At 42.5% G+C, this 22,683-nt stretch overlaps 2 protein-coding genes across 4 annotated transcripts in view; one reads left to right on the top strand and one right to left on the bottom strand.

Moving 5' to 3' along the window:
• Window positions 1–13,201, bottom strand: part of eml3 (EMAP like 3) — a 58,430-nt gene extending 45,229 nt beyond the window's left edge. For all 3 annotated transcript variants that reach the window (XM_083640596.1, XM_083640597.1, XM_083640598.1), the window contains exon 1: window positions 13,080–13,201. In XM_083640596.1, the coding sequence (XP_083496722.1) occupies window positions 13,080–13,104 (25 nt within the window). In that variant the 5' untranslated portion in view covers window positions 13,105–13,201. The remainder of the gene's footprint in view (window positions 1–13,079) is intronic.
• Window positions 13,202–14,048: 847 nt separating this feature from the next.
• On the top strand, window positions 14,049–20,968 carry ecsit (ECSIT signaling integrator). The gene is made up of 8 exons (XM_083640338.1): window positions 14,049–14,156; window positions 14,810–14,966; window positions 15,438–15,831; window positions 16,709–16,932; window positions 17,214–17,271; window positions 18,274–18,422; window positions 20,042–20,147; window positions 20,368–20,968. The coding sequence occupies exons 2-8, from the start codon at window positions 14,829–14,831 to the stop codon at window positions 20,646–20,648; spliced, it is 1,350 nt and encodes a 449-aa protein (XP_083496464.1). The 5' UTR covers window positions 14,049–14,156; window positions 14,810–14,828; the 3' UTR covers window positions 20,649–20,968.
• Window positions 20,969–22,683: the final 1,715 nt, after the last annotated feature.

The following is a 22,683-nucleotide window of genomic DNA, read 5'->3' as shown; positions in this document are numbered from 1 at the left end:
CAGCACAGAGATTAGTGACAGCACAGAGATTAGTGACAGCACAGAGATTAGTGACAGCAGAGATTAGTGACAGCACAGAGATTAGTGACAGCACAGAAATTAGTGACAGCACAGAAATTAGTGACAGCACAGAGATTAGTGACAGCACAGGACTGACGCAGAAATGAGTGACAGCACAGAGATTAGTGACAGCACAGAAATTAGTGACAGCACAGAAATTAGTGACCGCACAGAAATTAGTGACAGCACAGAGATTAGTGAGAGCACAGAGATTAGTGACAGCACAGAAATTAGTGACAGCACAGAAATTAGTGACAGCACAGAAATTAGTGACAGCACAGGACTGACGCAGAAATTAGTGACAGCACAGCGCTGCATTTCAGGATGCACTTCAATATTCCAGCTCGGGCCCCATGAGGAACCAATTAGGGAGTGGTGTTCTTCAAGGTTGGCTTTTTAGTGGACGTTAGGTATTTATATACCAGAGCAGGAGGTGCAGGAGGAAAAGGCTTTTTAGTGGACGTTAGGTATTTATATACCAGAGCAGGAGGTGCAGGAGGAAGAAGGCTTTTTAGTGGACGTTAGGTATTTATATACCAGAGCAGGAGGTGCAGGAGGAGGAAGGCTTTTTAGTGGACGTTAGGTATTTATATACCAGAGCAGGAGGTGCAGGAGGAAGAAGGCTTTTTAGTGGACGTTAGGTATTTATATACCAGAGCAGGAGGTGCAGGAGGAAGAAGGCTTTTTAGTGGACGTTAGGTATTTATATACCAGAGCAGGAGGTGCAGGAGGAAGAAGGCTTTTTAGTGGACGTTAGGTATTTATATACCAGAGCAGGAGGTGCAGGAGGAAGAAGGCTTTTTAGTGGACGTTAGGTATTTATATACCAGAGCAGGAGGTGCAGGAGGAGGAAGGCTGGCCGGTTGTTAATATGTTTTTTCCCTCAGGGGCAAATTGAGAAGTAAACAGCGTTATTGGCGTGCTGGCCTGAGAGGAAACATCCACCCAAAACACTTGAAGGCTGTTCAAACACAGCTAGTGCTGATCATGTGTTCAAACACAGCTAGTGCTGATCATGGGCTGCTGATCATGCGTACTTTGCATTTGTAGCTCCATTTTGTTGTTAGGTACTGGTGTATTTTATGTGTCACACAAACGATGATATGTCACAACCAGATATTTACAGCCAAGAGATATGGTACGTGATGTCTTAAAGTCGAGCTGAAATGGCATTGCCAGAGTATTAACTTCCTTATCGTGAGGTATTTCCGAGCGAAACATTGGCTGTAGGCGGGACCAGAGACTGGGAGGAATTTGATTGGACAACAGGCGGGATATAACGTTTGGGGAGTTTGATTGGACTGTTGAAAAGTGCATCAGGATTGGAGTCTGAGTTGGATGCTAGCCTTGCTAACATTAGCCTCCATTCAGTTGTGGAGGACTAACGTTACTCCCCCCCCCCTTCATCTCCCTGTTATCGGCGCAGACAGGCGTATCTCCCGAGCTGCCGGGGGCGGAGGAAGACAGGCGTACCTCCCCGCCGGGGGCAGCTCGGGATAGGTGCACTGCATACCCAGGTATTTGAACTAAAAGAAAAGAAAAGTCATTTTTGGGTTCAGCTCGACTTTAATGTTAGCTCTGTGTCAGCACCTCACCGCACAAATTATTCCGGGAGAATAACAGTAATTGACAGCTGTAAGATGTAACAATATTATTGGTTGAACTTGGTTAGTACATGCTGACATAAGCAGCACTAGATTTCATTTTGAATGAAGAAAACATGGTTGAAGTTTGATGTAAAAATCCAAAGAAATTGGATTTGTGTGAATTTAGCATACAAATAGCATGAGCACCTGCACACTACACCACACACACACACACACACACACACACACACACACACACACACACACACACACACACACACACACACACACACACACACACACACACACACACACACACACACACACACACACACACACACACACACACACACACACACACACACACACACAGGTTGTTGAGCGTCTGTTTTTCTTGTTTTCAACCAGTAACAAGCCAAGGCTGCCTGAGCCATTTGGCAGCAGGCAGTGGGAATCAGATCCACAACAAAGTCACAGCAACGGGCCTGGAGTTCTGCAGCAGCACTCAGTCTCCACGCTCTCCACATGTCAGTGTGGAGATATTATCCACAGCTCCCTCTGTTCACTGAAGAGCTGAGCCTGTCAGGGCCGGGGTTACACTGACTGACACTGGGCTTTATTCAACATCTAGATGATCAGCCACCTCTCATATGATGCACATTGTTTGATTACATATCTATTAGGGCTGCACAATCAAATCACAATCAAATCACAATCGAAATATGGCCAAGTGCAATATCCAAATCACAGGAGCTGCAATTATTTGATTATTTGGAGTATTACAGAGTATTAACCCTAACATACATGTCTTTGACAGGAGTATTAACCCTAACATACATGTCTTTGACAGCAGTCTTAACCCTAACATACATGTCTTTGACATGAGTATTAACCCTAACATACATGTCTTTGACAGCAATCTTAACCCTAACATACATGTCTTTGACAGCAGTCTTAACCCTAACATACATGTCTTTGACATGAGTCTTAACCCTAACATACATGTCTTTGACAGCAGTCTTAACCCTAACATACATGTCTTTGACATGAGTATTAACCCTAACATACATGTCTTTGACAGCAGTCTTAACCCTAACATACATGTCTTTGACAGCAGTCTTAACCCTAACATACATGTCTTTGACAGCAGTCTTAAACCTAACATACATGTCTTTGACAGCAGTCTTAACCCTAACATACATGTCTTTGACAGCAGTCTTAACCCTAAAATACATGTCTTTGACAGGAGTATTAACCCTAACATACATGTCTTTGACAGCAGTCTTAACCCTAACATACATGTCTTTGACAGGAGTATTATTAACCCTAACATACATGTCTTTGACAGCAGTCTTAAACCTAACATACATGTCTTTGACATGAGTATTAACCCTAAAATACATGTCTTTGACAGCAGTCTTAACCCTAACATACATGTCTTTGACAGCAGTCTTAACCCTAAAATACATGTCTTTGACATGAGTATTAACCCTAACATACATGTCTTTGACAGCAGTCTTAACCCTAAAATACATGTCTTTGACAGGAGTATTAACCCTAACATACATGTCTTTGACAGCAGTCTTAACCCTAACATACATGTCTTTGACAGGAGTATTATTAACCCTAACATACATGTCTTTGACAGCAGTCTTAAACCTAACATACATGTCTTTGACATGAGTCTTAACCCTAACATACATGTCTTTGACAGCAGTCTTAACCCTAACATACATGTCTTTGACATGAGTATTAACCCTAACATACATGTCTTTGACAGCAGTCTTAACCCTAACATACATGTCTTTGACAGCAGTCTTAACCCTAACATACATGTCTTTGACAGCAGTCTTAAACCTAACATACATGTCTTTGACAGCAGTCTTAACCCTAACATACATGTCTTTGACAGCAGTCTTAACCCTAAAATACATGTCTTTGACAGGAGTATTAACCCTAACATACATGTCTTTGACAGCAGTCTTAACCCTAACATACATGTCTTTGACAGGAGTATTATTAACCCTAACATACATGTCTTTGACAGCAGTCTTAAACCTAACATACATGTCTTTGACATGAGTATTAACCCTAAAATACATGTCTTTGACAGCAGTCTTAACCCTAACATACATGTCTTTGACAGCAGTCTTAACCCTAACATACATGTCTTTGACAGCAGTCTTAAACCTAACATACATGTCTTTGACAGCAGTCTTAACCCTAACATACATGTCTTTGACAGCAGTCTTAACCCTAAAATACATGTCTTTGACAGGAGTATTAACCCTAACATACATGTCTTTGACAGCAGTCTTAACCCTAACATACATGTCTTTGACAGCAGTCTTAAACCTAACATACAGTACATGTCTTTGACAGCAGTCTTAACCCTAACATACATGTCTTTGACAGCAGTCTTAACCCTAACATACATGTCTTTGACAGCAGTCTTAAACCTAACATACATGTCTTTGACAGCAGTCTTAACCCTAACATACATGTCTTTGACAGCAGTATTAACCCTAACATACATGTCTTTGACAGCAGTCTTGACCCTAAAATACATGTCTTTGACAGCAGTCTTAACCCTAACATACATGTCTTTGACAGCAGTCTTAACCCTAACATACATGTCTTTGACAGCAGTCTTAAACCTAACATACATGTCTTTGACAGCAGTCTTAACCCTAACATACATGTCTTTGACAGCAGTCTTAACCCTAAAATACATGTCTTTGACAGGAGTATTAACCCTAACATACATGTCTTTGACAGCAGTCTTAACCCTAACATACATGTCTTTGACAGGAGTATTATTAACCCTAACATACATGTCTTTGACAGCAGTCTTAAACCTAACATACATGTCTTTGACATGAGTATTAACCCTAAAATACATGTCTTTGACAGCAGTCTTAACCCTAACATACATGTCTTTGACAGCAGTCTTAACCCTAAAATACATGTCTTTGACATGAGTATTAACCCTAACATACATGTCTTTGACAGCAGTCTTAACCCTAAAATACATGTCTTTGACAGGAGTATTAACCCTAACATACATGTCTTTGACAGCAGTCTTAACCCTAACATACATGTCTTTGACAGGAGTATTATTAACCCTAACATACATGTCTTTGACAGCAGTCTTAAACCTAACATACATGTCTTTGACATGAGTCTTAACCCTAACATACATGTCTTTGACAGCAGTCTTAACCCTAACATACATGTCTTTGACATGAGTATTAACCCTAACATACATGTCTTTGACAGCAGTCTTAACCCTAACATACATGTCTTTGACAGCAGTCTTAACCCTAACATACATGTCTTTGACAGCAGTCTTAAACCTAACATACATGTCTTTGACAGCAGTCTTAACCCTAACATACATGTCTTTGACAGCAGTCTTAACCCTAAAATACATGTCTTTGACAGGAGTATTAACCCTAACATACATGTCTTTGACAGCAGTCTTAACCCTAACATACATGTCTTTGACAGGAGTATTATTAACCCTAACATACATGTCTTTGACAGCAGTCTTAAACCTAACATACATGTCTTTGACATGAGTATTAACCCTAAAATACATGTCTTTGACAGCAGTCTTAACCCTAACATACATGTCTTTGACAGCAGTCTTAACCCTAACATACCGGTACATGTCTTTGACAGCAGTCTTAAACCTAACATACATGTCTTTGACAGCAGTCTTAACCCTAACATACATGTCTTTGACAGCAGTCTTAACCCTAAAATACATGTCTTTGACAGGAGTATTAACCCTAACATACATGTCTTTGACAGCAGTCTTAACCCTAACATACATGTCTTTGACAGCAGTCTTAAACCTAACATACAGTACATGTCTTTGACAGCAGTCTTAACCCTAACATACATGTCTTTGACAGCAGTCTTAACCCTAACATACATGTCTTTGACAGCAGTCTTAAACCTAACATACATGTCTTTGACAGCAGTCTTAACCCTAACATACATGTCTTTGACAGCAGTATTAACCCTAACATACATGTCTTTGACAGCAGTCTTGACCCTAAAATACATGTCTTTGACAGCAGTCTTAACCCTAACATACATGTCTTTGACAGCAGTCTTAACCCTAACATACATGTCTTTGACAGCAGTCTTAAACCTAACATACATGTCTTTGACAGCAGTCTTAACCCTAACATACATGTCTTTGACAGCAGTCTTAACCCTAAAATACATGTCTTTGACAGCAGTCTTAACCCTAACATACATGTCTTTGACAGCAGTCTTAACCCTAAAATACATGTCTTTGACAGGAGTATTAACCCTAACATACATGTCTTTGACAGGAGTATTAACCCTAACATACATGTCTTTGACATGAGTAACATGTCTTTGACATTAACCCTAACATACATGTCTTTGACAGGAGTATTAACCCTAACATGCATGTCTTTGACATGAGTATTAACCCTAACATACATGTCTTTGACATGAGTATTAACCCTAACATACATGTCTTTGACAGGAGTATTAACCCTAACATGCATGTCTTTGACATGAGTATTAACCCTAACATACATGTCTTTGACATGAGTATTAACCCTAACATACATGTCTTTGACAGCAGTCTTAACCCTAAAATACATGTCTTTGACAGGAGTATTAACCCTAAGTTACATACATGTCTTTGACAGGATTATTAACCCTAACATACATGTCTTTGACATGAGTATTAACCCTAACATACATGTCTTTGACAGGAGTATTAACCCTAACATGCATGTCTTTGACATGAGTATTAACCCTAACATACATGTCTTTGACATGAGTATTAACCCTAACATACATGTCTTTGGCAGGAGTATTAACCCTAACATGCATGTCTTTGACATGAGTATTAACCCTAACATACATGTCTTTGACATGAGTATTAACCCTAACATACATGTCTTTGACATGAGTATTAACCCTAACATACATGTCTTTGACATGAGTATTAACCCTAACATACATGTCTTTGACATGAGTATTAACCCTAACATACATGTCTTTGATGGTGGGAAACTGGAGCACCCGGAGGAAACCCACACGAACATGGGGAAAACAGGCTAACTACACAGAAAAGGTTCGGGTTCGAACCCGGGCCCTTCTCGCTGTGAGGCAACAGTGCTAACAGTGCTAACAGTGCTAGCAGTGCTAACAGTGCTAACAGTGCTAACAGTGCTAACAGTGCGAGGAAGAGCTGCACAAGATTGAAAAAACGTTGTTAGGGAGGCTCACATGTTGCAAGTGACGTGTTATCATTATGCGGCTCAGGTTACGCAAGGAAATGAGTCCGATCCGTGGAACACTTGAAGCCATGCTTTGCTGGTGAATCACAAGTGGGACAAACGAGTGCTAGCTAGGCCTGATGAGTGCGGGTGCTGCTATTCAAATGGGAAAACCACAAGCATGCTGCACGCTGCATGCTGCACGCTGCCTGAAGAGAAAGCAGGAGAATTTGATGCTGAAGCCGAGGAGAACAGTTGCTCTATTGAACGTTCACGTGGATCAGACGGCTCGGGGCCATTCCGGGTCTTGTGGGCGGTCTGACGGCTGCTCTTGGACTGAACAAACAGACTCTTTCGTTAAGTCTCTCCACGCACAGCTACACAGTCTTTCTTGTCCAACTGCTCGATACTGTATACGAGTTTGCAAAAACTTTTTTTTTTTTCATTTCACCCGGCGTGATTTGAGCCATCTCTAGATTGGAAAGCAGCAGATTTCATTAGCGTAGCCGTAGGCCCAATCTATTCTAATCTATGATCTTGTTGCATAATCTGCCTCCTGTGCTCCTGTCTCGTCACAATAGATCAAAGTCCTCAGCACGACGTTACCTGGAAGTCAAAACACATCCGTCTCATAAAACCACGGGACTATTCAAAGAGTCCTAATGGTGCGACGGCGCCTGTGATGAGATAGGAGGCTCGCAAAGCTCCGCTGAGACAGAGGTCAAAGGGCACACTAAGCATTACATCAGTGGTTCTCATTTGTGGAGCCGGTCCAGAGACATTTCATATATCATTTTCCTGCCTTTCAAAAGGAGAGTTCCTCTGTCCCAGTGTTTGGATTTTTTTTTTTATGTTTTTTTTTGTGCATGAAAATAATCACATATGAGGATAATGATAAGTTTCCAGTCTGCCTCTGTTCATCTACAGTAAGTTCAATCATTTTTATTGCAGCAAAAAGGGATTGTCAAGCAGACCAACTGAGCAGCACTGTCATAAAAACCTGTCATATATGTTGCATGCACCTGACAATTTATATCATAAAATATTGCAATACTTCGGCATTTGTGCGATACGATATATTGCCACACGAAATATTGCGATGCTATGTTGTATCAATTTCCCACCCGCCCCCCCTCTCTCTCTCTCTCTCTCTCTCTCATATATCCCCACCACAGAGTGCGGTGTCGCATCCTCTGCCACTTACAGACTGTCACACAGTTCTGCTTCTCTGATTTGATTGGCGATGCCTTGCTACCTCGCAGCAGCATCCTGTACGCCCCTGCACATGTGGCTGAGCCCAAACAGAGAGAGGCTGCATCACTGAGAATCACTTCCTCTTCCCGCGCTCGTGGCCTGCGAGAGGACATCACTCACAACCTGAGAATCACTACTTCCTCTTCCCCCGCGACAGGACGTGACATCACTCACGTCACACGTCACAACCTGCACTCTTTTCAATGGGAGGCAGAAGCCAATAGGCCAAAGTGACTTTAGAATCTAAACCCTTAAAGCAGGGGTGGCCAAACTATGGGCAGCGGGCCCGCCATGAACTTAGCAAAAAAAAAAGAAAATTGCTAAAAACTTTTTCCGTTTTTCTGTTTAAAAGTTTAAAACGGAAAACGAAAACGAATTCCCCCCGTTTCGTTTTTTCAATTTAAAACCATTGAAAATGGGTTATACTTGAGTACCCTGACCTGGTCTATTTATTTTTAAACATTTTTAATACTGAATGATGAATGTTTAATACTAATGTTATGTTAAATTATCTCTGTCTTAACCTGTTGGCACAGGAAAAGAAAATTTGAAAACATACAGAAATACCCATTGTAATAGGTGAGCACATCAATAAACTATGTGTCATATATTTATTTAGGTAGAAATTAAATTTTTGATGGCACAAGGGTTTTCTGGTCAAATTTTTTTGCCACGAAAACTGCCGTGCTTAATATTGTTTGGCCCGCGATTCCTTATATTTTTCTGTATGCGGCCCACAACCAAAAAAGTTTGGCCACCCCTGCCTTAAAGGAACAGCCCACCCTAAAACCCAAAATACACATATTCCCTCTCACCTGTAGTGCTGTTTATCCATCTATCTCGTTTTGTGTTAGTTGCCTGAGTTTTGGAGATATCGGCCGCAGAGTTTCTGCCTTCTCTCCAATACAATGGAACTGGATGGCACTCAGCTTGTGGTGGTCAAAGTGCCAAAGAAATACTTTTTTTTTTAAACTCAACAGCAATGTCTCTTTCCAGAAATCATGACCCTGTTACTCAAGATAATCCACAGACCTTGTTATGAGCAGTTTCACGGAGGAACTATTTTCTTTTGACCGAACTACACACCCGCTAGCTGCTAGCTAGTTCCTACATGAGACTGCGAAAGAAAATAGTTCCTACATGAAAGTGCTCACAACAAAGTCTGTGCATTATTTTGAGTAACCGGGTCATGATTTCTGAAATGACACAATGCTGTTGAGTTTTTCAAATGCATTTTTTTGATGCTTTGAGCATTACAAGCCGAGTGCCATCCGTAGCTACGATTTGGAGAATAAACATGTCTAAAAATAACCACCCATAAGCCAGGGGAGAGTGTAGACCTGTGCTTGGCAGCAGGTGAAAAAGATGTCATGGATTTGTCTACTGTCACATCTGGCTGAGCAGAGAGGATATACTGTATGATGATTGCTCTGCATACAGCCAGCTCACAAAACGATGAAGCAGTCTGCTGATTGCCCGTGCGTGCAAACACAAACCTCCACTGTTTGGAAGATCTAACTGACTCCAAGTGAAGAGCTGAGCTGAAGTCTGCATGGGCTGATTTTTTATTTGGTTGTTGCTGTGATTTATCTTTACTGTGGGTTGAGTTCAGATGGAGCTTGATGTAACGTGGTGAGCTGGAGAGTTTGGTTGCAGCTCAGTGCGATTCAGTAAATGGTTAGATCCTCCTCACAGGCAGAATGAGGCCTCAAGTGGATTGAGTGTAATAATATACGCAGGTGATATAAGGATAAGAGAGAGAGAGAGAGAGAGAGAGAGAGAGAGAGAGATGACTGTATCCTTCCTGACTCGACCATAAGGCATGCCTATTCTGCTGGAAAAAAACAATATTGCACCATTATTGGGAAACCGTGAAATAGTTGGCATCTGCTGACCTAATTTCCCGTTGATCTCCACTCAGTTTCCCATCTAACACTAAAAAAACAATAAAAAGTCATAATCCACAACATGTCCAGAATGATGTTTTCATGTCCTCGCTATCAAACAATAAAAAAACAATAAAAAGTCATAATCCACAACATGTCCAGAATGATGTTTTCATGTCCTCGCTATCAAACAATAAAAAAACAATCAAAAGTCATAATCCACAACATGTCCAGAATGATGTTTTCATGTCCTCGCTATCAAACAATAAAAAAACAATCAAAAGTCATAATCCACAACATGTCCAGAATGATGTTTTCATGTCCTCGCTATCAAACAATAAAAAAACAATAAAAAGTCATAATCCACAACATGTCCAGATGTTTTCATGTCCTCTAACATAAAAAACAACAACTAAAAAGTCATAATCCACAATATGTCCAGATGTAATAGAATAGAATATAATTTGAATTGCCACGCGACCAGGGCTGGTGGTATTTGTTTTTGGTACATACAGTATGTAAATATGTCATGTCCTCTCTATCTAACAATAAAAAACTATAAAAAGTCATAATCCACAACATGTCCAGATGTTTAATGTCCTTCCTATCTGATCTCTATACTGTGGTATGAAGGCAATTAAGTAATAGATACAGTCAGTGTTTCGTCATAGACGCATGTTCAATGGATCAGCGTGGGGTAAATCTTCCCATTCTTCCAATGCAGCAGAGTTAGCATTTAGCTGCTAGCCCAGCCCAGGCAGACAGGATCAGGGATTCAACTCCCGCAGTGAACATAACATCTGAACAGATGTCTATGTACCTGCTTTTGAATCCCCAATCCTGTAGTGTGTAGAGCCACAGCACTGCGTCCTTTGGTGAGTCAGCCCATTGAGATATATGGGGGGTTTTAACTTTTATCCCACCATCTAGTCTCGTGCGCCAGCCAACCCTAGTAACATTTTGTGTGCTTTCCCACACAGACCGACTGCATCTATAAGCCCTGAGGGGCCGTGGTTTACACTGATTTGATTTTACAATGGCTAATGTTGTTCTAAGGCACGTGGAATCGTATCGGAATCGTATCGGTTGGGGAAATCAGTGGCCTAGTGAGCCGCTGAGTGGGATGTGGAGGGAAAACAGGAAGTGTTCCTCAGTGTAAACAGAGAGTGTGTGGCAGAGGGCAGACGGTGCAGGAGACAGCCAAACTTGGCAGCGAGGGGGAGGAGCCTGGGTACAGAGGAAGCGCGTGCTAGTCTACAACTCTCCCCAGATGTGCAATGACCAGGACAACAGGGGGAATTGACAATACAATTGGGGAGAAAACAGAGGGAAATCCAAAAAAAAACTTGATGATAAAAATGTTTACTCGAATTCAACCGATGCAACGCAATCGTGAGCTTGACAATGATATCTGATCAAATTGTCTCATTAGAATCAGTTCAGGTTAAGGGCTTCCATAGAGGCATAGACAATGAATTCGATAAGTAATCAATCAAACTGCATCATATCAGAGGTGAACCACACTGACTGCACCGGATCTGATGCTTAACAAAAAGCACAATATTGGCCTCACACATATCGGTCTAGCAAACCCAATTTCCTCAGAGGAAGAGCAGCCTGCCACAGATGCTGGTTTGGCGGAGGCGTCTCATGTGATATTTACTGTTCCCCAGCGCCTCGCCCCCCCAGCGCCTCCCCCCCCCCAGCTCCTCGCCCCCCCCCCCCAGTTCCTCCGTCCCCCCCGCCATTTTACAAGACAAGTAAACACAACATGAGCACATGAGGTGGGACGTGCGGCCTCCTACAGATGTGCAACAATAGCAGCATTGTGTAACAGCGTTATAGGTCCTGTTAAGAAGAGGTGGGGCGAGTTGAACCTTTAGGATTGGTGCTGCTCGGTCTCAGAATAAAGCTCGACTTGAGGTCAAGATGCACAAACTCAGATTCCCCCTCCTGAATTTAGGAGTCAATGTTTTTGCACACAAACTGAGACAGTCAATTTGGAGGATTAGAATAGAAATATTCTTCCAGGTGGGGGGGTCTTTAAATAGACAGACAGCAGGGGGGTCTTTGATCTTCTGACAGCACTGGGGGTGGTCTGTCAGTAAGGTGAAGACTGCACTCCTATAAAACTACAGCCAGGACCTCAAGCAGCAGCATACCAAAATGATACATGTTCATTTCAAGAAACAAAACGAAAAAGACATTTTTTCTTTTTCTTTGTATCCAAACGGAATGTTTCTGGAGCCAAGTTTGGATGTGTGGGTGGGTGTGTTATGATAGCATCAGCCTTCACTCTTTACTGCACTATAGTCTGTTCACATCAATCACAACAGAGAGCAGATGCACTGTAGAGACAGAGACATGCTATTCATATTCAACTTGTATGCTACATGTCCAATTTCACCAATGTGACAAAAACTAACGGAAGCTGCTTGAACACAAGCCGAAATCACGACATTGCATTACGTGATGAAATCGAAACTAACTGCATGGAAATTCAGCCGTGATTTCACAACACTCAGGGTGTGTGTGCGTAGTACTTATTGCATGTACTTATGGGCTACACATGTCATTTTGTGCGCTGGTCCACCCGCACAGCTTGCAAAAGATACGTTCTCTCTCCATCTCCGTTTGAAAATATGGACATCTCTTTAATTCGACATACTCACAATAGTCCAAGCTACACTTTACTTCCATAAAATGGCAACTTTTAAAAGTGCTTCGCCTGTTATTATTATTATTATTATTATTATTATTATCACAAGTTCCCAGTGCTGCTTGGTGAAACGTGCTGCAGAAACCAGGTGATTTGGTAATAACGTTAATTAATGCAACGCATAAGATCTGCAACAAGGCAACATTAAACTGTCACATTATTCAAATATGTTGGCGTGACGTTCTCACCAACCAGAACGACACACAGCTAAGCAGCTATATTGTCTACTACAGTGTTGAAATGCTGTGCTGATGTTTAAAAAGAAAATAAAAGTCAAATGGATTTCGATATTTTTGCTCACCCAGACTGTTAGTGGAGGAATCCATAGTCCGAAGTGTAGAAGTTGTGTAAAGTTTCTCTAGAGGTAGGCTTTGGGTTGAGGTGTGTTTTCCATGCTGAGATGAGTGTCAGAGCCGAACTTGTCACACTTGGGCTCGCGTCAAGTAACCAACAAGAAGACCGGAAGTAAAGCTATTTTTCCAACAATAAAAGCGACATTATTCCTTAAAATAAACTTAAATAAAAGCCAGAAATCTCCCACAGCATGGACATTTTACGTAAGATAGCCTAATAGAAGAAAATACATATAATAACAAAACGAGCAAACAAACAAATTAAACTACAGCTCTTAAATCCCGGAAGTCCTGTAGGATATTCTGGCTAGCTTAACACTGTTCACGGAAACTACTGCGATACTTGCACTTGTGATAAGTAAGTCTCCAAAATGCTCCAGAAATGATGGCTTCCTTTCACTGCAAAGAGTGTCTAAATGTACTGTAACGGATGTTGTTGAAAATTACTGGAGGGAAAAAAGCAACATGAAAGTTGCAACACAACTTTTCGAGGTGGTTACGCCCCCTGTCAAATATAACAAAAAATGTCAGTTCAGAATGTGTTTACCGCCACCGCGCGATGGGGTTTGGTCATGACATGCACGCGCTCGAATGCTGCCTTCTCCTTCTTCTAGTGTTTCTATTCATGGCGGTTGGCAAACAGCTTTTGGTGCATCGTCGCCAGCTAGGGGCGAATACTGGGGACAACTGGACAAGGGGTAACGCGGGCGCCCAGAAAGCTGTCATTGAATTTTTGAAGGATACTAGATCCTATACTGTATAGGATCTAGCAAATATATGTGTAGTGGCAGTGTTAATGTATAGGGATTTGTTTAGAAAGGTATTATTTTCCAAACCATTCCTGCATACTCCGGTGCGGTAGGTGGCGGTATGCACGGTCGCAATCCGCCATTAAACAAAAAGAAGAAGAATAAGAACCAGAATCCATCCATGTCCATGGTTCTTCATGCTTAACAACATGGAGGCGTCCGTGGAGAGATATTCCTGAAGGAGACTCATTCATTCATACATTCTCCATGCTAACCGTGGGTATTACTGAGTGACTGTTGTATACATAAGATAGTGTTTCGTGTATATAAACTGGTAAAACGTTGTACTATAAAACAATCCTTTCAATCAATCGTAAATGTTTGCAGCAATACGCTCTCTATGGTTGGAGAGAAGTCCAAATGCTATTAAAAATGTGTCACTTTAATGTTTACTTGCGTATCGGCAAAATAATATAGCTGCCTGAATGGTATAACACGACTTCAGAATGAATCGATGCTGCTCTTCAAATCGGCATACATACATTCACGAAACAGCACTTGTTCTGTACGTTTTGAACTTTTGGACCCTGTTCCCATAGACTCCTTCCACCAAAATAACGTTAGTGTTGGGTTGGGTCAGGTGCTAGCGAGCTGAATGGAGTTTGGAGTTGCCTATCCGTGCTAGCCTACCTGTGTCATTTGCCGAAAGGTCACGGTGGCTTCGCCTCGTCACTGATGTTTGTTTGTAGGTCAGTGTGATGGTCTGTTGTCTGTAGGTCAGTGTGATGGTCTGTTGTCTGTCTGTAGGTCAGTGTGATGGTCTGTTGTTTGTAGGTCATTCTGATGGTCTGTTGTTTGTCTGTACTATAGGTCAGTGTGATGGTCTGTTGTTTGTAGCTCAGCGTGATGGGTCTGTTGTCTGTCTGTAGGTCAGGTGATGGGTGTGCCATGAAGCCTGCTCGCTGCCTGCTGCGGCTGCAGAGTGTGGGCATCCCGGGCCCTTCAGCCAGATCTGCCGTCCAGCATGCTGCCCTGCTCCATTCAGCCTCCAGGCAGCCCCCAGTGCTGTCCAACACCCAGAGCCAGGTAACCTACACCCCCATCTGGGCACCCAGAGTCTATCAGTCTGACTAATAAGACTCTGGGACAGACGGCCAATATTTCAGGGTTTCCCGTGTAGAGTGGGCGTCCGCACCAAGATTTCCGCTTCCCTCATTGTTTACAGTCCGACAACATCTCATATGCTGCCTGTCTCATAACCGTTTATAAAGATTAGCCAAAATAAACCACCTACAGAAAGTATTGCCCAACTCATTCTCGTGTCAGTCGGACTGTAAACAATTAAGGTTATTTAGGATTTGGGTTTCCAGGGGCTTTAAGTACATTAACCCATTGATACCTGATGCAGCATTTGCGTGTATATCCCTCATTTGTGTGTGTATCCCTTTAAGACCGCGCCACGCGGTTCGCGGTCTTAAAGGGATACACACACAAATGCTGCATCAGGTATCAATGGGTTAAACCACTGCATCTAACAAAACAAACTGTCACCTGTAGGTGCTGAGGCGTCTCCATGGCAGCCCGGCATGTCTGAAGAGTCCCATGCCCGCAGACTTCCTGGAGCCCAAAAAGGACAAGTCGCTGGTGGCTCACGATGACCTGTTTGAGCGCGTGGCCAGCAATGCCAAGAGCAAGGCCACGTTCAGCAGGGTGCTGGAGGTGTTCACCCGGAGGGACGTGAGGCGCCGCGGTCACGTGGAATTCATCTACGCCGCCCTGAAGAAGATGGAGGAGTTCGGTGTGGAGCGAGACCTGTCCGTCTACAACAAGCTGTTGGACGTTTTCCCCAAAGAGATTTTCGTGCCCAGGAACTATATCCAGCGCATGTTCAACCACTACCCCCGCCAGCAGGAGTGCGGAGTGCAAGTCCTGGAGCAGATGGAGAACTATGGTGTGTGTCGCTTTATGAGGGTCCCTCCGGTCGTGGAAAGTTAGGGGATTTGATCAAGTCTCTGGCTAAGTCAGGGACTATTAGGGAATTTTATGAATGGGTCACTTTACACGAATATAGTAGAATGTATTTGGGCCTTTTTCTTCTTCTTTTTTAAACCAGCCTGAAAAGGGATGCACAATATTGGATTTGTTTTGCCGATATCCAATATGCCGATATTTTCCAGATTTTTTTGTCCGATTGCCGATATGGATATATGCACACATTTTCCCCCACCTAATTTCAGTACAAGTCTCACGTGTGAAATTCTTGTGCTGTGAACTCCGTTTACAACATTTGTACTATGTTGTAAACGGAGTTCACAGCACAAGAATTTCACACGTGATACTTGTACTACGGAGTGACAATAAAAATCTTGAATCTTGAATCTTCAGAGAACATCAAGTCTCTCCTGTAGTGGAATGAAAACATTATTATGCCTACTCTTATCATGATGGTCCACTGGCAGACATAATGGGCAGCTGTTTCTCAGGAGGTAGATAGAGTTGGTTGTCCACTAATCCTTTTGGATAAAAGAGGTCGGTGGTTCGATCCCCACCTCCTCCAGTCTGCTTGTCGAAGTGTCCTTGGGGAAGATACTGAACCCCAAATTGCTCCGATGGTGTGCCGGCACCCTGAGTGGTAGCCTGCCACCCTCAATGTATGAATGTGTGTGTGAATGGGTGAATGTATCTACTCATTGTAAAGCACTTTGCATAAAAGCACTAAAAAAGGCTGGCCATTTACCGTGAATATAATGCTTTTCAAAATGTACAACATTCACTGGCAATCACACGTCCTTTGTTAATTCTGTCTGTGTGTTCGTGTGTGTGAGCAGGTATCATGCCCAACGTGGAGACCAAGGTCCTCCTGGTGCAGATCTTCGGGGAGAAGAGCCACGCTATGAGGAAGTACCAGCGCCTCATGTACTGGTTCCCCAGGTTCAAACACATCAACCCGTTCCCCGTGCCCCTGCAGCTGCCCGGGGACCCCGTGGACCTGGCTCGACTCAGCCTGACTCGCATCGCCAACGACCGCGACGCCACCGTCACCGTCTACCAGGTCCAACAGAAAATAGATCATAAAAAATAAAACGGATAACTTTCAACTTTAAAGGATGGTTATCAGGACAGCTACTCAAAAGCACCTTGACAAGAAAAGCACGTGTTTTACAATGTAAAATATGGTAAAAAATATATTTGTTGATTTTTTTTTCCTGACAACTCAACCAAGTTGTAATATTGTAGTGATGCACATGAGACTGTATGGATGTGAATACTGAGATCTGTGTGTGTGCCAGTAGAGGGCGTGTAATCATGTCTGTGCTCTGCTCCTCCTTCTAGATGCCCTGTACAGACATCACAGAGAGCGGAGAGGAGATGACCCTTCCACACATTGTAGGTACGGAAACAGACGTTCATCTTTGGAGTTGCCACGTTTTACAGGAATTCCTGCAATATTATGGAATATAGAAATGTGTATTGCAGATGATGGGAAGTCTGGGGATCAGCTAAATTCACTATAATAATAATAATGATAATAATGATAATAATAAATTGGTAATTTAATTTTACAGCAACATAGCAGAATGTGTTTTGCAAACCCCCCCCCCTAAAATAAAATTAACTGATTTAACCATGCAATAGCAACAGAAAAGCTGAATAACAACTAGGGATGCCCCGTTTGTGAAATTCTAGGTAGATAGCGATGTTTAAAATAACACTTTGGCCAGGGCTGGACTGGGACAAAGAATCTGGTCTTTATCATATCCGTACACTTTCTTTTAGAGATGGGATATGGGTATCGGGATATTGGTATGGTGCCGATACTGATGTATTTCACATATCGGTTATCGGACTGACGTCGCCGATCCATGATCTGATCCAGATTCCATGCATAGCTTGGGTTGGACCATAGACCCACCATTAAATAACATGAAACAGTGCTAGGAAGTAGTAGTAGTAGTGAGGTAGTAACATTAGCAGTTAGCTAACTCAACTTAGTTTTGGAGATATTTTAGTCTTATAAATATTTGGGGGGGGGGGGGGGGGGGGGGTTCCCACTTTACCAAATGTTTGCCAGTTTGTTGAAATGTTATTTTGATAATTTTGAGTGGATCAATTGTTTTGGAAATATCTAATGCCCTTTATTCATTGTTGAATTTAATATTGTGGAATATTATGAAGCAGTAACTACTGCTATGGGATAATTGATGACCAAACCCAATATTAAATGATGTCACAGTAGGAGCTGCTATGTAAAGGTGGAGGCTGGAGCTCCTTGGGAGAGTTGCCAGTATCGAATCAGTATCGTATCGGCAGATGTCCAAATTCAGCTGTCGGAATCGGACAGGAACTGAACAGAAGTGGGTCGGTGCATCTCTCCTGTGTCTGTCCCCTGCAGGGATCCAAAGCCCTGATCAGATGGAGCTGCTGGCCAGGCACAACAGCAGCCGGCCGCTGTTTGTGGAGGGACCCTTCCCTCTGTGGCTGAGGAAGACCTGTGTGTACTACTACATCCTCAGAGCTGAGCCTGCACCACTGCACGAGAAGGTGGGAAACACGTCATGCGCGCACACACACAAAATTCACGCTAAAACATTTGAACACTGTTCTGTAGCTGTATGTATTTTGCATTTCTGTGTTCATTATTGTTGTTTTGTAAAATATCAAGGCTTGTATCGAGGGCTTGGTGCCAAAGGGGTGTAAGTGGGATTTTGGCTGAATATTTATTTGTTTATTTTAATGCACATTAATGAAAAGTCAGACGGCTAATTTTCCACTGCTGTCCCTACACACACACACACACACACACACACACACACACACACACACACACACACACACACACACACACACACACACACACACACACACACACACACACACACACACACACACACACACACACACACACACACACACACACACACACACACACACAAGATATATGTATTTGATGGTTGGAGGAAACCGGAGCACCCAGAGTAAACCCACGCGTACACGGGGAGAACATGTAAACTCCACACAGAAAGGAGCTGGGACGGACCGGGGTTCGAACCCGGGCCATCTTGCTGTGAGGCAGCAGCTGAGCCAGCAAAATAAAAACTGAAAGCTGTTAAAGGAGGGCGTTTGTTTGCTGCCAAAAGACACCGGGCAAAACACCACTTTTGACACTGAACAAGCATTGTGGGCAAAGGATTCTAACAGCACTTAGGTCAGCTCAAAATGCATGCTGCTGGAGTAAGTAATGCTGTTAGCCTGGCAGCATGATCACATCTTTTTTACCATCATATTCATATCCTAATTCATATTCTAGGTCAATATTAGATGATTAGATTAGATTATATGTTAATATTCACATGAAATCCTTAGGCCTATAGATTGATTCAAACTGTTATTTTGTAATGTTAGGAGTGTGAATTGCTCAAGATGAGCTCTGATAGTAAGTACCGGTAGTTGAAGTTATCCCTGTGTTGAGGAGTTTTACACGTCTTTGAATGTGTCCCAGGACACATGAATGAAGCCCTTTTCAGACATGCAGCGAACTGCTGAAGATGTCCACATGTTACTCAGATGGGGTGTATGTATGAACACAATTGTGACCGTTGTGAGCATGCCGCAAACGGATCTTAACGAGCCACGCCCCTCCTCCTAGTACGATGTCTGTGCAGCACGTTTGAAAACGACAGTATAATGTCCAGAGCGGGCGGGTCGATGATGCTGGGATTACTTCTGTTATATTGTTAAATGGCACGTTTACAAATCATTCATGTTCTCGTGAGATTTCATTTCATGAATGGATAGTTATGTGGCTGGATTATTCGGAAGATAAAACGGCAACTTGGTGAGTCAACAAGTAAAAGTTGAACACGTTCTTTTCCTCCCCGTCCGCCTGTCCTGTATCATGAAAATGCAACAAGGAGAAGATAGTGCCGGTACAGAGTGAAACGGAGAGTCTGGCAAGCGAGATTACGGTAGTATTATACTAGCAAAAGAACAATAAAGTAGTAGTATAGAATCAAAAGTAGTTTCTTATGTCTATATATATGCCATAGAGGTTTATTAAAAAAATATATTAAATGGAAATGATTTATAAATCAATTTATCAGCACCACTGCTAAGCTGAACCTCATGCAGTTGTATCTGTGTTTGTGCCCCCCACCCTCCAGGTAGAGGAGCCCTATGATCCAGAGAGGTGCTTTGACTTCCCTCTGCAGCTCGACTTGGATTTGGAGCGTGACTTTGGGGACGAGGAGAGCTTCGATATGGAAGATGGTAAGATATTAGTATTCATATCGCCCTTCAAAAACCCACATCAGTCAAACAACCTGTATCCCCCACAATATGTCATATATTTTTATTTACATAACACTACCAGGAGGACAAGTTCAAGCCGTACAGCTTTTAATGGTCCCTCTTCATCATGTGGGTGGGAGTCAATAAAACCACTCCAGTCAAACAGGAAGCCTCATAATGTGTTTTCTCTTCTCTCCAGTGGACGAGGGTCCGGTCTTTGCCATGTGCATGACCAGCCAGGGAGACCAGACCACCCTCAACCAGTGGATCTCCGGGCTCCAGCTGTCCAACCCCATCCTGGGCCGGGTGCCCACCCTGTTCCGCCTGGACGCCGGGCCGAGGGAGCTGCAGCGGGCGGCCGACACGGAGCCCCACCCAGAGACAGACACCCGGGCCGCGGAAGAAGAACCGCGGCCCGAACCAGAACCTGATATTGTAGTGGAGGAAGAGCTGCGGAGGAGCCAGGGGATGAAGCAGTGAACGGCAATAGGACTGTGATCTGATCTCCATCCCATATGAAGCCCATTTGGATGTAGAGGTGAAAATGGGCTGGAGCTAGGGGGTGAGACCAAGTATGAGGTGGCAGTACATTCTCAATAGGAAGCCTAAGTGGGACAAAACCAGTACACTTTGGTATCTAAACCACAAGGCTTCACTGCAGTTTGTACTGTGCTCAACCAAGTCTGAATACAAGTGAAAGCCAGCAGCGGTGTAAACATCCTGTCTATAATATACGGTACATAATATATTATAATTTATGTAACTTTGATGCTCTTTAAGTACTGTTGATCAAACAGTGTGCACTGTGCAGTCATCACAAAATAAATACTCCCTTTATAAGTTCTGTTGACTGAGGTCCTTTGTGTTCATGAAAGCCATTGAAATATTGTATATATGGTGGTGGACAGGGAAGTTCCTCTGACTGATATATATTTAAATATATATATTTCCTGTCTCATGAAGCCCATTCAAAATACTTTATTAGTCCCTCGAGCGGCAATTAGTTCGGCATGTAAGTATACATGTATGTTAGGGTTAATACTCCCGTCAGTGCCCCTGACCAAGGCACTGGTGAAAGAACTGGAGTTGGTCCCCCAGGCGCTGCACTGTGGCTGCTCCCAGTTCTAGGAAGGTTCCTAGTAGAGGATGGGTCAAATGCAGAGGATGAATTTCCCCATGGGGATAAATAAAGGATAAATTAACTTAAGGTAAATTTGCTATAACAGAAACATTAACCATGTCAATCCTGGTTAACCGGTCTCACCAAGGTTATGAACCGACCATAAAAGAGGCGGGGTTTGTAACAAAGAGCCAATCACATGCACCGTCCACGGACAGATCCCGAGCAGCGGATTTCACTCGGCAAGAACAAACTATTGTAATGAATAGATATAATACTAATTCTACTACTAGAATACTATAGGAGGAAAACTAAAACGCAGCAAAAAGAAAAATAATACTGAACCAGCTCCAAAGGTATAAAAGGTTTAATATGACTAAGAAGGCATTTGAATATTCCCTTTTAACCGGTAAACAAGTCAAGTCAGAATTACATTCTCATAAGGTAAAACAGCTTGGTCAGTTTCACATATTTACAGTTGGTTGTGGCTGTGTGGACATATTTTCTTCCCATAATGCTTCTCTCTGCTTCAACATGACCGACTGGCGAAAGCTTTGTGCTCAACAGATCTTGATGTCAGCAATACTGCTGATGAAAATCAGATATGGGGGGGGGGGGGGGGAAGAAAAAATGGAAATGCATTCCGGATCATCATCATCTGTAATATACAACTGTCCATCTGTTTACCACTCATGCAAGGAAGGAAGGACGCCTTTGGGTTTCCAAAAACTCACAAATGAGATACTAGCTAAGGATATCAATAATGCATCATGACATAATCAGTTGTGTAAGAACAAATTCAATAAATAATAAATAAAGTTACATTTTCCATCGGGAAGATTGGTAAAAAAGAAAGACAAAACGGCACAGTAAAAGATTTGGCATCATAACCACTTGTATTTTGTGTAGTATTTACAGAGCTGATATGAACTGCAGGAGTTGTAGCCTATGTTTATTGTTTACACTGTAAAAAGTTGTAGAGTACAAAATGTGTCAAACAGGAGTAGAGTATGTAAGGTTCAGGGTTTGAAAGGACAGCACGGTGCGAACAGTGCTGTGAGTATTGGACACTGAAAAAAAAAAGTTGGTATTGTATTTGGAATTGGCATTGAAAACAAAAATTGAACTGGCAAAAAAAGAAAGAAAATAATTGAATAAAGTATACAGTATACTGGAAATACGGGAAATCTTGGCATTGAATTTTTCTATTGAACACGTGTTTCTGGGGTGTGTTTTTTGTCAATGGGTTTTGCTCTAAACGTATTTTAGAGTATTTTCATTGTATGCCCATGTTTTATTTTTCGAATATATTTTTTCAATGCCAAGATTTTTTTAAAGTTCCAATAAATACTATTTTCAATTTCAGTTTTTCAATGCGGACCCCCCCACCCCAAA

Source organism: Poromitra crassiceps (genome assembly GCF_964638095.1).
Source record: "Poromitra crassiceps genome assembly, chromosome: 7".
Taxonomy (NCBI): Eukaryota; Metazoa; Chordata; class Actinopteri; order Beryciformes; family Melamphaidae; genus Poromitra; species Poromitra crassiceps.
The sequence above is the reverse complement of the archived record's forward strand: the minus strand, read 5'-3'. Positions and strand labels throughout refer to the sequence as shown.

Excerpts from the sequence above, each read along its gene's own strand:
- ecsit (XM_083640338.1), top strand. The coding sequence starts at position 14,829 with ATGAAGCCTGCTCGCTGCCTGCTGCGGCTGCAGAGTGTGGGCATCCCG. Across the intron at positions 15,832-16,708 it reads GGAGCAGATGGAGAACTATG|GTATCATGCCCAACGTGGAG; the intron begins GTGTGTGTCGCT and ends GTGTGTGAGCAG. Across the intron at positions 17,272-18,273 it reads GACCCTTCCACACATTGTAG|GGATCCAAAGCCCTGATCAG; the intron begins GTACGGAAACAG and ends TGTCCCCTGCAG.